At 41.1% G+C, this 17,027-nt stretch overlaps 1 protein-coding gene across 4 annotated transcripts in view; it reads right to left on the bottom strand.

The window, feature by feature from the left end:
- LOC122884771 (spectrin beta chain, non-erythrocytic 1) overlaps nucleotides 1-17,027 on the bottom strand; it is a 132,032-nt gene that overhangs the window by 75,163 nt on the left and 39,842 nt on the right. For 2 of the 4 annotated variants that reach the window (XM_044215097.1, XM_044215098.1), the window contains exon 2: nucleotides 13,715-14,012. In XM_044215097.1, the coding sequence (XP_044071032.1) occupies nucleotides 13,715-13,862 (148 nt within the window). In that variant the 5' untranslated portion in view covers nucleotides 13,863-14,012. Of the gene's footprint in view, nucleotides 1-2,638; nucleotides 3,704-13,714; nucleotides 14,013-17,027 lie in introns of those variants that run through there. The other 2 variants (XM_044215095.1, XM_044215096.1) reach the window with 1 other exon arrangement.

Raw genomic sequence — 17,027 nt, 5'->3', positions numbered from 1 at the left:
TGTCTGGCTTTCTAGCACTGCAGAACAACGATTAAACCCACCCACACCTCGGCACTGAAGCAGAGCACTTTGATCCTTTAAAGATAACACGCTACATAAACCGCCCGTCCCCAATCAACACACAAACTCAAAGCCAAAACTTCTGATAAGAGCTTCAATGACACCATGCAACACTTCTGTGATCCTCTAATGTGGCGTTCTTCTGGGAAAGAAAGACAGATCCATTTATGAGCCTGAAAAGGGCAGTAACAAAGATTTTCATATTCCTTTCAAAACACCAGAAGCCTTCAACTTCAGGGAGAGCTTATGGGACATTTTACTGAGGATATCTGAGTTCCTGACTGACCCCATTAGGATGTTAAAACCTTGACACATGGCACACACATCTTCTCTTTTCAAAACAAAATATCAACTCAAAGCCACATCGCAGTTCTTAGCTTACAGCCGCCCAAACCACCTGCTGCGATCACCTTCACCTGGCCTCGAGCCAATGAGCTACTTTTAGACACGAGGGACAATACTGAAGGTTTCTGGGCATCAGCACGTCGATGATGCTGCAATCAGTAAACCGGCTCCATTAGCCTTCAGCTAAATTCAGCCTGCCGATAATTTTACACTCAAGCGTTTCTCCACAAATAAACATTTTGGTATTAAAACCTTTTATTGATGACGAACATCCATTGGTGCGCCTTTGATAGCTTCTTTTGGTATGTTAGGCATAAAATAGTTCACTTTTTGTGCTTAATAAACTTGTTCTGAAGGTTATTTGGCCAAAAGCAGATGAGTTGTCTACTGTATGAATATCAACTGTAAACAATCTCTACTTGCATCAGGTCATTGTCTCTTGCCAGAATTCCCAAGGATAAGTTCCCTGTGACTGAGACTAAAAGTGATACAAATGATTAAATAATGACACATCCTCTGTCAGCGACTCCCCGTGAGCTACTGCAGTATGTGTTTGTACACTCAAAGACTAATTTCCATTGCCTTGTGAAGTACAGTAATTCTTTTCCGATACCGAGAACGTCGGATTTCATTGGAGTCGCATTGCTGGAAATCATTTGCGCTTAAGTTTGAGTTCAAGTTTATGAAAGAGAGACAATGAAAACACCTTTTCACACAAAAGGGAAGCAAAAGAAATAAAGTCCAACATATTTAGGGTGTTTGAAACTGTGAAACAGTCGATAGGCGGATGCTTTCATCCAAGTGCTTTACGTTACAAGTTGTGTTTGCATGTATTAAATAAGGAAATTGTTAACAGAAGACTCTACCTATGATTAGGTGCAAGGTCCAGTGGATACTGTTCTTAGAAAGAAATTATGAGCGCTTGTGAAACCAGTGCATCTTCACTTACTCTTAAAACTAGCCAGCAGCAACAGAGAGACACATTTGATCCCTCGGCCATTGGACTTACATATTGCATATATTTTTAGTCCAAGTCGTCTTCACTGTGCTCTTAAAACTTGGGTTTTTCCATATTATAAGATTTATATTTTCAAGATGCGGTTTTTCCTTCACAAAAATCAATGCTGCATGCTGTACAGATTGTAAGGCTGCCTGGGACAAAGGTGTGATTTTGGGATATGTCAATAAACTTAAAACTAAATAAAAGTGAGGCACAGCATTTCTTTGAAAAAATGTGTTGATTTAACTAAAAAGGTATTGTCAGATTGTCCTATATTGTTGATGGATGCTGTCACACAGATGGATCTAGTGCAAGAGCAAAGCATGTTTGTGAATCATTTTCTAGAAGTGAACAACTCACTCATTCTCCATTAATAAAGATATGAAAAATGACTAACTAACTGGACATTTCTCAGCCAACACCCTGCTGACTGATTAGACGACTAAGAGGAGGACAGGCTGAAGGGTCACTGGTCAGATCACAACTATCTGAAGAAATCTGGGTGTGTGAGCTCATCTTTCAACAGCTGCCCTTCAGCAAGGCACTAAATACCCAACAGGCCCGGTGCAGCTGATCAGTGTCACTGTATGACTGTATGACTGAAGCAGGGTGGGGTAGGCTCAGGGTTAGGGTGGGGTTGTGATACAGAGTTTGCTGAGATAAGGTCAGAGCTGCTGACTCTTCCACACTACGTCTCTGATTTCACATTATAATGATTTAACATGAATAAACATGCCATGATCACATTCCTGCTTTGGCGTAAAATGAAACTGAACCTAAAAAAACCCCCTCAAACTTAACTGCAGAGACAAGTTCACATGATTACAGTGCACTTTTGTAGTTTCGTTACAACATTATGTCCAAGTTTGTTACGTTTGTGATTGTTAAACTGATTATCAATTATCTTGGGACTAAATGAAGAGTAGATAAAAATTAACTTTAAGTGTTTTCAGACTTTTTGCTGCCTGTGTAAAGCTGCTCTCCAGCTATTGTTTATCATGAAGTTACTTTCTCAGACAATTTTCTCTGGAAATTTATTTCAGGGACTACTTTCTGAAACATTGAAAAAAGCTGCTGTTGCTCTCATCTGGCTCGTTGGAGTTTTCCTGGCTCTGGACCTCCTGAAGTTGTTTCTAGGACTTTGTCTGGATAAGACCGGAAACTAAAGGCTTCCAAGTGTTAAAAGGCTAATTAATTGTTTTAAAAGTTTTCTGAGATGAGCTCCCATCTTACCTTGAAGCTGTTTAAACCTGCCCTCCAGCTGGTTGTAGTTGAAGGCAGCCTGGCCCGTGAATCCAGGGCCGGGGCTGGGCCCCCTGAGGGGGCTAAGGCTGGGGCTTAGACCCCGGCTGGGGCTGGCATGAGATGGGCCGGGGCCACCTGACGATGGGGACAGGGGGCCAGCATAGTCCAAGGTGGGAGAGAGAGGGCCAGGGGAAAGAGGGCCGGGGAGACTGCTGGTGGCGCTCTGAAGCTCCATGATGAAACTCCAGAGAGGACGGCGAAAGATTTAGACGAGGCGAGTCCACAGAGGCATCGAGGAGAGACTCAGCAATGAAGTTTCAGAGTTTGCAAGAGGATGAAACCGTTTCCAGTTGAATCAAACTGACTTCAAGAGAAGAAACCAGAGCTTGAGCCTCTCTGCAACAGTGTAAAGCTCGAGTATCAACAGGATTAAGTTGTGCCCAGGAGGATAAACTTGAGTTCCAACAGTTTTCAAAAGGATAAAACAAGTTTCCAGATGAATAAATGAGTTTTTAAGAGGATAAAGTAATCTCAAATTAGTTAAACCTGAGTTTCAAACACAAAACAGCTTCTAATATTGTAGAGAAATAATCCCAGATTCAGCTGTAGTCTCAACAAAGAGAGGCAGACTCACAATTCTTCTCTTCCTAAACACTTCCAAGACAGCAGGACTGAGCGATGGAGGGCCGGCGACGTAGGAGATGACCGCAGAGTCCCTCTCTCTCTCTTTCTATGTTTCACCAGTGTGGAAGCAGAAATCGCTGGCTCAGCAGATGCACCGCGGCGACGTCGGTGGCAGCATCATGCTTCTGTTTTTTTCTCCATCCATCCATCCATCTGTCAGTCAGTCTGTCTTCAGATATCACACCTTCCCCTCATTCAGGAATCCAAACACACACCCCCAGCACAATAAAAAGGTGGAACAGCGAGCGCTGCAGTGAGAGAAAGAATGCAGGGAGCTGAGGAAGACAGGGAGAGATGGAGGAAGGTGGAGAATGAAAGCGTGGGTTTGTCCTCCTGCGTGCAGCAGCAGCAGCGGCGGCGGCTAACAGACACTGAAAACACCTTTCAGACAGAGGGAGAGTCAAGGGGGGAGGGGCCGCCAGCAGAAGCAGCGACTCCTCCCAGCGGCCAATCACAGCCCTCGCTTTTAGCAGTGATGTCATTGGCTCGTTAGCATAAGGGGCGGAGTGGGAGGAGGGCGAGAGAGAAAGACCAACAGAGAGAGAGAGAGAGAGAGAGAGAGCTGAAGGCTGTGTTTCTGTTCACAGACAAATCATTTTTCTGTTAAAAAGCTGTTTACTACAGTTCAGAGCAGATAAAGATTAATCTTGTTTGAGGTGAAGACAGACACACATTTATGTCTCAATTTTTTTATTTCTTCTACAATAAAACGTCCTGTAGAAGTAATAAGAAACTATGGATATGTAATGAGTGCATGTATGCCGTTTGTTTAATTCCCCTTTATCAAAATTTAACTGAATTTAATTTTGAAATTAAATTTTAATAAATATGTTGATTTAGAATTTTGTGTTTTCGTTTTTTCCTTGATTTTAAAATGAGAAAATGATGTTATAGGTTTTACCTGCGACTTTTAAGCAAGAAAAAGCAAACAAATAGACATAAAAGGACAAAGTATAGCTGTAAAACAGAGTATGTTGTTCCACTTCCATTTTTGTGAGAGTCTCTAAAATCTGAATATTCATCTTTCTTCTGGAAAAAATAGTTTCAACTTCACAGAAAACTCAGTGTCTTCATGTGCAGCGTGACGACTTACAGCCAAATATAAATAAAGCTTCTATATGATCTGCATCAGGTTTAATTAACTATGGACGCCATAATCAAGATTTTTTATCTGTGTACAGACATAAACCTACAATTAACCTGCTTTGATGCTTTGACGTGAGAACATTTTATGTCAATAAAGAAAATTAAAGACTTCTGCTGTTAGCTGCGAGTGAAGCCACTGTGTTAAAGTCATCTACAGGCCTACAGGAGTTCATGTTTTATAAAACAAATAACTTCTAGAGGCCTGAGCGTACAAAATGTTGCTGAAAATTTTAAATTATTAATTTCTTTTGGTGGAAACAGACTGAAAGACAATTCACAGAGGGAAAGTTTGAAACACACACACACAAAACGAGGAGATATCATGTGAAAATACTCATTCTGCTTTATGTAATGCATCTTGACACCGTGGAAATACTGATTCTCCATGCCAAAGAAGCTAATAAAGAGAACATAAGAGTGTGTGTACAGAGGGGATGAGGATCAGGAAACAGGGTGGAGTGTGTGTGTGTGTGTGTTTGTGTTTGGCCCAGGACTTTGTCTTCAAGCTCATCGCTCACACACAGACGTCTAAACATCCTGAGAATATCTGAGCGCTAATATTAGAGCCTGTTGTGGAGATGTTCTTCCTGTCTGAGCCCTGCCGCACTTCCTGTTTGACCCTGCTGTCCATCAACAACACACACACACACACACACACACACACACACACACACGACACCGCCACCCACAAATCTGCAGCTTCACATCAACCTGCAGGAAAAGACGGCAGGTTTGGGAAGAAGGTGAAGACACAGGAAACATGAGGGCATTACAGAGAAAACGATGAGGAGGAGAATCAGCTTCACTTCCTGCAGAACTGACTAGACACACAAGCAACAGCAAGGAGGTGAAAGGTCAGAGGTCACGACACTAAGACAATACACGGAACAAACGTTCACGTGACCCCGAAATAACTGCAGATGACAGAAGACTAAAACACGAAGCTGCGGGACGAAATGAAAAACACATTTAAAATAATAACATAGATGATTCATAATCACGTATAATTGTCATCTTGACCAACACTTGACGAGGCATCTTCAAAAGACTTTTCTGTTTTTATATCTCAGTCATGCAAGAAATCTTTCAAAAGCATTAAAACAAGCTCAAACTGCGCATTTACGAACATTGCAAGCAGGTAGCGACAGTGAGCAACGGTGAAAGACGAAACTGAGGCCTTTCTGCACTTCTGCTCTCGTTAACACTGAATTCAAGTCGGTGACCTTCACTTCCTACATCACAAACATGACCTTTGACCTTTTGATTAAAAACGCGCCAGCTCTACCCAGAGATCGTTTCACTTTTACTCACAAATTAGTAATCTGAAGTAGATTATTCACAGACAAAACGAGAGCAAAGGTCACACAGACAACTGTACATCTGAGGCCGACTTCCTTTGATTCTCTTTCCCAAAGTAACTCCATTTTGAAGACTTGATTTGAGAGAACAAGGGCTGAGTATCAAACCTAAATCCTTTGTTTGGTACTGAAAGTTGGCATCAAATGTTTGGTCAGACTCATAATCTAGTTGACTTCTTGTTTGATCAAATAGTTTTTGATTCAAATCCATTATTTTTTTTTAACCAATTCTTTTATTTAGACACATTTCTTGTGCGTCTGCTTGTGTTTACACAACGTTTAATATTTGACAGGTCAGAAACAGAAAACTCCTCCGACTGCAGGAAGAACTGAAATGAAACTGAAAAAGTTGAATATTTTGGATGATGCTGTATTTTTTGGCAAACTAACGAAATTATCTTTGAGTGTGGGGGTACATGGGAAAACATCTGTGATAAAAACACAGTATTTACAATTAAAAAAAACCTCAATGTCCACTTGTTAGCGTTTTACGGTGTTTTCAACCATATCCCATGGCCTTCTTCCTCAAATGGAAGTTGCTCAGGTGTCATCACATGACCTAAGTACGTAACTTCGGTCATGCTCTTTGGTCTTCAACGCCAGCTTACCTCACACCTGAGCAAGCTCCATTTGCAGAAGAAGGCTGTGGGAAACGGCTGAAAGTTACAGAAAAGGGCTAGTAAGTGAACCTTTGAGTTTAGAACATCTTATCACAAACAAAACGAATATTTCAGTAAAACACTTCAGGCCATTTCTGAATGTTATTTGACATCTCACTTTCAACACTTTTAAAATGAACACACTCATATCTCTATCTTTTGATAGCGTGGCACATTTATATCATATCTATATTTTTATGAGCGCTTGTTCAGTGTCTACATTAAGTTCACAGGTCTGACTTGTTTTTCTGAAAAACTTCAAACTGTTGCGTTTAAAAATGCCATAATTAATTCTTTCAAATTACAGACTATACTTTTGTTTCAGACTTGGTGAGAAAAACCCCCCAAAACAAAACAAAACTGAATCGACAAAATATCTTTATAAGCAAAAGTCAGACATATATACAAAATATCTTAAGACGGATTAGAAAATGACAGCAGTTGAGGAAACTTAAAGTTAAGAGGCAGTGAAGTCAGGCTGACCGTTATACGGAAAGAAAAGTAGAAACGGCTTCAGCTCCCAGATCACCAACATTATAAGCAGCCATCAGCACAGAGGTCAAAGGTCAGAGGTCACAGCAAACAGACAACAGATGGACCGAATATTTCTGCAGCTGACAGAAACAGTCAGCGCTGTTCTTTATGTTCTGTTGATAATCTGCGCATGACAACACGTTCTGTCCTGCCGGCTTCCCGCCTGCATGCTGAGCGTCACGCCGTGTTTCCTGCCATCATCTGGCTTCCTCGTGGCTCGGCCCCTCAGGGCGGCCCCGCCAACGAACCAAACGCACCATTCATCCAGCCGCAGCAGAGTCAGACCGCTGACACTGCTCCCAGCGGACGCCTCGGGGACGAAACGCTTCCCGAGTTCACTTTTTACTGGCTGCTAAAAACACATCGCTTCGATCTCGTAACTCCAGTATCTGAAGTCACATCTGCAGCCATTCAGTGATGAGATATTACAACCAACTGAAGTCCAGAGCTGGTGGTGTGTTCAGGGTTCAAACTTGTGTCGCTGCAGTGGTGAATTTCACACAGACACGCCGCCTCACCCTGCTGACCACACAAAGACATTCCTGTGAAGTCAGAGCACCAGCAACAACAGGGCCGGCGGCGGCCATGTTGGAGGACAAAACAGTCCGACTCCTCAGAGGCGACGAGTGGCGTTTATCTGTCCACTGTAAGAAATGAACGGCTGTGTTTTTACTTGTTTTAAATATGTGAGCTGAAACTAAAAAAAGAAAAACTTTACCTCCCACCTGATTACATTCCCTCAAATGTAATTTTAGTTCAAGCTCAATTTTTGTATTTAAATTGTAATTACAACTTCCTCGTCTCTGTATTTGGGACTATTTTTGTCTCAGTTCATTTTGTAGTAACTATTTATGTTGGTGTATAATTTGATTTTTTTTTCTCCATGGTTAATTTTAATGTAGTTGCTCATAATGCAAATAACAATACAGTGTTTTCAGTTACTTGTCTCTTCCATCATTAAAATCTGTCTTATCTTAGGAAGGAAGGAAAGAAATGAAGTGAGAGAAAATGAAGAAAGAGGAGAACCGAAGGAGAATTTAAACAATGAGGCGACTGAAAGAGGAAAAATGAAAAATGACAAGAGGAAAGAGAAAATGAGGAAAAGAGAGAATAGAAGAGAGGAGGGGAGCTTCTTTACTTTCACTTTCTCTGATGTTTTTAAAACCACAACACATTAAAAACACAGGACACACCAACATTCCCAGCATTCCACCATCTGGTCCTCTGAACAGGAAGTGAGACACATACACTGTGTGTGTGTGTGTGTGTGTGTGTGTGTGTGTGTGTGTGTGTGTGTGTGTGTGTGTGTGGGGCTCTCTGTGGGGAACGTGGACTGTTCCTGGTTCAAATTATTTAGCGGCTGAGTGAGCCGTAGTCGTCGTCGTCACTTTAAAGCTTCAGTCCAGATTTTCTCTGCTTTAATAGATCAATATGCTCCATTTACAAATGCTTATCAATACTTATTAAATACTTTTTAACTTCCCATTTACTTGCAACCAACTCAAAATTAAGAAGAGACTTAAAAAAAAAAAAACTGCCTTTGACTTTGGATCAGATTTTCGATGGATTTCCTTACCTCCAGGCAGTTGTTGGTTTCAGTTCATTTCTATGAAAATGTACTTGCAGGGGCTGCAACTGGTAATTAATTATTGATCATTTCTTGCAATCCATCAATTCATTTAGTCTATAAAATGTCCATTACAAGTTCCAAGTTCCCGCAGCCCAAGACGATGTCTTACATGGTTTTGTCCAAACAGTTTTGAAACTGAGAAGAGCTGAAAAGCAGCACTATGCATCTTATTTGGAAACAAATGTAAAAACGACATTTGGTGACATTTGGAAACTTATGTGATGGAACTATTTCTGACATGAGAGTGATAGATTTTCTCATCTCATCTGAGAAGAAGAGCGTCGTATTGTTTGAAACTTGTGGTGCCGACAAAACCCCCGAGTCTCAACACAGATGTGAAAAAAGAAAGAAAAGAAAAAAGCAACTATTTTTTATAAATCGATTAATCGTTTCAGTCATTTGTCAAGTAAAAAACACCCAAAATTTGTTGGATGCGTTTGCTTGTCTTACATTAAGGTAGACTGGATGTCTTTGAGTTTTAGTCTTTGGCTCAAACACAAAAACACATTTGATGACATCACCGTGGGAGCATTTTTCACCGCTTTCTGATGTTTTATTGGCTTAACAATTAATCTAGAAAACAGTCGACACATTAAGCGATAATGAAAATAATTTCATTAGTTGCAGCTAAACTTCTCAAATGTTTAATGTTTTACAGTCTTGACAAAACTTTGATTTAAGTGATCTAGGGATTAGTCGACTGAATCTGAGCAGACATTCAAAGCCACATTTGGGTCGGTACCGAACATGTATTGAGGTTCGATAGTCTGTCTGACTCAGAATCCAGCCTTTAAGGCCTCCTGCTCCCACTCAGCAGCCTCTCAGTGGTTATTCTGAGCTGCTCCGAAGACAGAAAATGAACCGAGTTACCAGAAACACCTCAGGCCCACAGCCAAGGCCCCGACAGGTCGATAGACGTCAGGGGCCACGTTCAAACACTGTCAGGACCAATGAACGGAGGCGGCGTCCTCTTCAACGTTCACTGGACTGAAGATTAATAAATTAAAGATTCCTGTTTCTTATGTCCATTTCTTCTATACTCAGCCTGCTCTTTATGTCAAAGTGAGGTGCCAATAAGCATACAGTAACATACAGACATCCTGTTGAGACCGTCTATGAGCTACTGCAGTTTTATTTGTCACAAAGTCAATATACCTAACACACACACACACACACACACGCGCAGCGACCAAGAAACCCACCCACACTGAACAGACTCACACACTCCTTCTGTCTCTGCCTTCTCTGTAAGTAGATCTGCCTGCGTTTCCATGGTGACCGGCGGTTTTGTGTTTCCCAGGATATCATATGGAGGCGTAACACACTTGGCTTCAACTACGTGCACGCACACCCGCACGCACACACACACACACACACACACACGTTGAGCGCAGCAGTAGATGTTCGGGTCTCAGCATCAGTTTTCAGTGCAGCTGAACCGATGAAGGTTTGAATGACTGAAACGCACGCTGAGCGCTCTGTCGTGCGTCCGATCCTGTTCAGTATTAAAGCTGCAATTAATGATTATTTTAAAGTGACGTCTCTTCAACGACCAAAGACACAGAGACATTCAGTTAGCAGAGAAACACAGCAGTAAATCCTCACACTGGAGGAGCAGGAAGCAGATCACGTCAATTCATTGATTATTAAAGTTGTCTGTTAACTTTCTGTCGTCTGTCTAATCGATTAATCAGCTCAGTCGTCACTTCAGCGGTGGACAGTGTTTGTCCATTTGACTATTTCCTTTACAAAACACAATTTAAAAATATTCATAGTGCGTCCAAAGACACTAAAGGGTTATGACAAACTGAAATAATTACTGCTACTTCTATTACTACAAGTACTACTAAGCAGTTATCACAGCAACTATTACTATGACTGCAAATGCTATTGAAACCATTTTAGCTGCTGCTGCTGACAAAACTACTGCGAATAAAACTACAACTCCTCCAACTGCTGTTCAAATTTTAGGTATTTAAACCACCAACTGCTGTTGCTACGGCAACTTGTACAACCCACTGAACTACTGCTAGTTAGTACTAATCTGGTATTCAGCTCATTAACAGCAGAAAGAAAGACTATTTGTAATCAAAGAACGGAGGACAAGGACACACACACACACACACACACTCAGCCGGCATCAAATACAGTGCTAACTCAATGTCATCACCCCACACATCCTCCAGCCTGTTGAGCTCAGCATGAGCAGGAAGAAGCTGCAGAGAGGAGGAGGAGGAGAAGAAGAAGAAGAAGAAGAAAGGCACAAACCGGACATTCAGACTGCGTCCGCACTGAGACGGCTTCATTTAAATCCCGTCTTTCTCTGAACAGAGCACACTGTGGCTGTACCGGGCATGTGAATCATTAAAAAATAAATAAATAAATAAATAAATAAATAGAGAGCCTGACTGTCAGCGAAAGCTCCCTGAATAAAGTTTTTCTTTTAAAAGATAGAGATATACACTCAGTGGCCGCTTTATTTGGAACACCTGTACGATCTATTGCAATACAACAGCTCTGAAATAAATTCTACCTTTACAAAAGATTATAATTAGGGATGTGCGCAATTAGTCGAGCTACCCTCGCTAGCTGGCACCAGAAATACTAGTCGGTTAAACTAATTATTAATATTTCATTAATGCACAACACCGTTAACTGTTAAGATGTTACGCAGCCACCCGCCACTAGCTGGGGCTGCAGCTCTAATCCTGCTCGAATGTATTCTTTTAAAATAATAATTTAAAAAAATAAACAATTATTTAGTAATGAAAAAGAACCGATGAGTATCGATAAGAATAGTAGTATGAATAAAACTTTAACGATACCCATCCCTACTCACGAGAAAATGGCGGCGGGTAAAGACTAGTTGACTAGTCGACGGGGAAATTAGTCGTTAGGAACATAACTATTTAGGACGCTCAGTTTTTGGTCATCATGAAACAAAGGCTCCGCCCCCGTACCTTTAAAAGCACACACACACACACACACACACACACACACACACCATAAGCTTTCTCCTGCATATTTAACACTGATGTGAATTATTTAGTGAAGTGGGACACTACTGAAGCACTCGGCCATCAGGCGGGGAGAGAGATAGAGTTACTGTCACACACACACACACACACACACACACACACACACACACACACCTGTCACTAAGGTATGTGAGCAACAACAATAATCAGCACTAACTCATCGTACATCTTAGATATTTTCAGTTCTTCAAATTATGAGAAAAAGCAGTTATTACAGTCTCACGGTACGAAAAGATTAAGTGTCAATTAAAACGGCTCCAGCCATTTCTGCACGTTCGATCGAACAGAAGGAGCAGCGAGTCGCTGTAGCGTTTATCTGATAAATGAAAGCGTCTTAAATCTCATCTGGATACGAGACACTTGAAATGAGAAGTGTAAAAGATGGCCGGCGGTGTTTGACAGCCTGAAGCCCATTAACGAGCCTCGTTAGCACTCGCTAACTCCTGCTCGTTAACAGGTGTGAAGGCGCAGGAATCCTGCAGTGGCGAAGCTGGTCTGAGCGGGAACAGTCAGCAGGAAGTCAGCAGCCTGAACTCATGTAACTTCAGTGTGGGTCGTTAACTGTTCTACACCAGACTACAGACACAAAAACACAAATTCAGCATCACAAATGGAAGCTAAATCAAATGCAGAGTTTGCATTTTCATTGTCCGCCGTACTGCTGATTGTCTCCAGAGGAAAAAATGTGATTTTAATGTTGCAACTTGGGCTCTGAGAGGGTTCATTGTTCTCTGTGTTGATACAAACTCTGCAACCCCACAGCTTGTGAAAGCATTCAGACCCCCGCTGAGTAAACACGAAAACACACACAGGACGAAGCCAGACCAAAGACCCGAGTCCTCAATGGACAACAACAGTGACGTCACAGATCTGATGCACTTCTGGGTCCTGCTCTTCAAACATGGTTCGACTAATCCAGGCTTACGTGATGTTAGCCAGATGAAATGATCCTGTTAACTCTCATCCAGCTCATTTGGTTCTTTGAACTCAAAATAAAAAAAGGAAACATGAGCACTCTTCTTCTGCTTTAAGCTGAGGAACAACCTTAAACATATTCCAACAAAGAAGTAAATCTCTTAAACAGCAGGTTAAAAGTTAAAGATTAAATGGTTTGACACATTTCCAGCAAACTGCATTTAGTAATTGATCTAACTTAAACAATGTACCTAGAATTAATGACTCCGGCTCAAATTTATCTCAAACTCAGTGATTACTTCAATCTGACATTTCATACATTAAGTGTTTAAATGACACATATCATCATCATCATCATCATCATCAGGTAAGGAGTAATATGCCTTTCACAAACTAAACGTTGCAAACTGTATTCCTTGGTTTGTTGATGCTATGTCTCAGTGTCTTCACTGGTTGTCTTGTGTTGTTTTAAATACTGTGTGTTGAATCCAAAAGGCAATTTTCCACATTGTGGACAACAAAGTTCCTAAAAACAAACACCTGACGAGCTGTACGTTCCACCATTGTAAAAGCTGACAGAGCTACTGTAGCTAACGTTCTTTCAAAAGTCCTCTCTTTCCTCCTCCTACAACCAGATTCATGCAAATGTCAAAACACATTTAAAATAAAATGTACATGCTGTTTATAATGTTTTGTTATTGGTTAAACAAATAACCCTAGCTCTTTTTACTAAGCCTCACTGTTGCTGTTCTTCCCTCCAGTTTAATAATGGCACATTCATTTAGGACTGCAGCTATGTGCTGTCCGCTTACACTGTCTGGTTACTAGAAATTAATGGACACCTGCCAGCCAATCAGAAGTGAGTATTTTATTTGGCCATGGTATAAAATGTTCCCCGTGTCCATTAGTCTGATAAGTCAGAAACTTGGCTGAATATATTCCTTTCCTCACAGTTCACGAGGAGCAGAACGACAGAATCGGTTCGGCCTTCCCGAAGCTCAAAATCGATGTCAGTGAGCTCTGAAGGCTACAAGCTGTCAAAGAGCAGCGCTGACATCAAGCATTCATCCATCCATCCACGCATCCGCCCGTCCTCCTACCTGCGAGGGCTTTGATGCGTGAGCGCTCGAACAGGCGAGCCGAGCTGTTCTCGTTGTCCCAGTCGTCGGCGTCCCAGCGGTTGTTGACGCCATCGCTGTACTGCTGCTGGATCTCCATGTGTTCGTACTCCGCCGCTACAGACGTCATCTTGACCTCGCCGCGACTGCGCCCCCGCCGCCGCCGCCGCTGCCGCCTCCAAGTCCTTCCACCTGCTGCCTGCTGCTGCTGGCGACGCGACCCTCACACACACACACACAGACTGGCTCTGACTGGCAGGCCGAGAAGCTCGTCCAAAACCTGCAGAGATTAAAACAGAGACACAACGAGGGCAGAGTTAGCGGACGACACTGTGACTGTAGCCGCGACATAATGTATGATTCTATACAAACACTGTGCAAGTAGCTCGGACAGACAAACCATAAACAGTAACATAAGTCATCTTCAACACAATTATTTCCGCTTTACATTTACAGCACAAAACAAACAAAACACTGACTTGTTTGATGTTTCGTTTTTGCTAATATTGGTGTTTTGTAAGTTATCACTTCTAAATGTTCTTTTCTGATTAAAGAGCAACTTCGCCCTGCGCTTCAACTTGGTGCCACCTTCACATACTCCGATCCAGAGTTCCTCTATCTTGTCGCCTGTCTACACCAGTGACACAAACATCTTTTCATCTCTTTTTTGAAATTTCTACAACAAGTAAGTCTGAAATGCAGTATGTAACGACAGTTCCACAGACAGCATGTACTAGCCGGATTTCCAGCGACTGTGGCGGTCAGGAAGAGCTAAACTAAACCTCTCCACGATGCCGAAAGCTGAGTTCCAGTTTTACGTGTGTTTAGAAGCGGGATCAGAGCGAGCGTGACGTTGCCTTGTGCTTCCAGGACGTCGAGTACAAGACAACGTCGCAGATTTTTCTACATTTTGTCTGCAAAAAGACAAATGCTGTTGCACAACAGGCTGGGACTGGAATCAAGGAAGAAAGTACAGACAAACTTCAAACTAATGGTCTGAAAGAGACCAACTCACATCATACACAAACAACTAAATATATTTTATAAGTATATTTTCATGCTAATGGGGACCCTACAAGCAATTATTGTATATTCTAAATATTTATTAAAAAAAAACTATATTAAATGTAATAAGATATTTAAAACTGATTGTCAAGAAAACTACCCTTAGTCCTTTAAACTCTTGTTTTTGTTTCCTTTAATGTTTCTGCTTAAATTAGTTTTAATCTTATTCTTTTTGGTCTGTTCTGGTGATGTGAAGCATCTTAAAATATGTTGAAATGCAGAGTTGTAATGAGTTCCACCCGCAGCAGAAGTATTATATTACAGTGCTGTTTTTAATCACAATTTATTATTCAAACAGCAGCTCACTGTCACAGAGAAGCACTGAACTCGACTGTTAAAAAGGTAAAACTGGAGGAAAATGATGTGAAAAAACTCAGAGAGCAGCAGCAGCCTGCCCTGCACTGCCGTGAATGTCATGTGACCAGTACTCAGCTCTTTGATTGGCTGCAGGTTGTTACAGCCTCTTCCTCTAAAGCACAGACTGTATATACAGTCAGTGCTCTATACTGAGAGAATGGTGCCTCCCTCTGGTCACAACAAGTTACTACAAGATGTGAGACACACACACACACACACACACACACACACACACACACACACACCTCAGAGCTGTGATTTAGTTCTTCCTTAAGATATCTATTGGGAAGGTTATTAAAACATCACAGTAGCCGAGTAGCTTTTCATCACGTTTATGTCCAAAGATATAAAATGATATATAAATCATTCATTATGATCATAATATAAGCTTATTTTAGCTTTTATATTTTATATCCACTTTTGTACTTAATTTATTTTAGCTGTATTATAGTTTATATAGTGACAGTTTGATATTTTGATTTGCACATCTCTCATTTCTCACTAGAAATAATTGTTGCAGATTTATTTTCTTATTATTTCTATTCTATTAGTACTTTCCCCTCGGGGATCAATAAAGTATTTCTGATTCTGAATATATTAAATTAAAATATACAAATGATTTATTTCGCCCCCGCTCAGTTGATCTGTTTTTTATGCATATGTATTGTAAAGCACTTTGGTCAGCGCATGTATTAAATGTGCTACAAACATTAATTTGACTTGAATTATCAATTAATAAATATTCTACGCTCATTAAATGTAGAAAATGAGCATCAGATGTATAATTACAGAGACTGTATTAATGATGCAGTCATAGTAAGCGCGGCCAGCAGGTGAAGCATGAACTAACTGTATGAAAACATCCGCAGAGTTAAAAGGGTTTTCGGATACAGAGGTGACATCAGGCGCAAGGTGGTTACCTGGAAATTGAAAACTTTCCACACGCAGCTACTCTTACAGAGCTGCAAGAATAAAGAAAGGCAGGACAGACAAAAGACAAAAGTCTGGACATTTCTTTTAAAATGTTTAACTCTAATTTCTAATATCTACTATGTAAGAGATGTGCTTTATAAACAAACTTGCCTTAATTCTTGAATTTTCTAACAAACTGTTGTCAAAAGTATCTTAATGATAGCTGATTATTCATTATTAAACAATTAATAATATGAAAAGTGTTGGTTTGGCTTCAGCAGATTGTGTAATATCTCAATCAATCAGTCCACAGCACTATATTCATTTGATCAATAAATTAGAGATTTGTTTACTGTTAATCTGTTTTACTAGTGAAAAGTGTGATTTCTTTCTCCTGCAGCAGTTTAAGAGTCGCTGTTACTGAAAAAGTGTGACGCACTTTTTATTGAGTGTTTTTTAAACTGCAGCCGGTGTGTTCGCTGTCGCTGAAGGAGTCCGAACAAACTGAGCATGTAAACAGAGAGCAGCGAGTCAGCAGCACGACTCAGCACGATGAGTCTGTTTGGATCCTGCAGTCAGCAGCCATGACTCGGCACAAAAACACCAGACAGACAGACAGACAGACAGACAGACAGGCGGCTGCAGCGGTCGGGTCACATCTCAGCCTCGTCTTCAACACGTCGTGGCCTTACAGAGTTTGCCGCAGAACGTGAGAACTGCCAGCGTGACAAACTGTACGTCCAGTTCAGAGTTCAGACTCGCATGCAGCCTAAAAACCCCTGAACGCCACCAGCAAAGTCTGTAAAAAGCTGATGTCATAAAACATCATCAACTAATTTAGTGGCATGGACAAAAAAAAAGTATGGGGATTTTAGAAAAAATAATCAACAGATCAATTAATACTTAAAACTAGAGCTGGAACGACTGGTTGATTGACAGAAAATATATCGTTTAAAGGGAC

This window comes from Siniperca chuatsi, linkage group LG11, assembly GCF_020085105.1.
Source record: "Siniperca chuatsi isolate FFG_IHB_CAS linkage group LG11, ASM2008510v1, whole genome shotgun sequence".
Classification (NCBI taxonomy): Eukaryota; Metazoa; Chordata; class Actinopteri; order Centrarchiformes; family Sinipercidae; genus Siniperca; species Siniperca chuatsi.
Note: the sequence above shows the minus strand (reverse complement) of the source record. Positions and strands in the feature narration are given on the sequence as shown.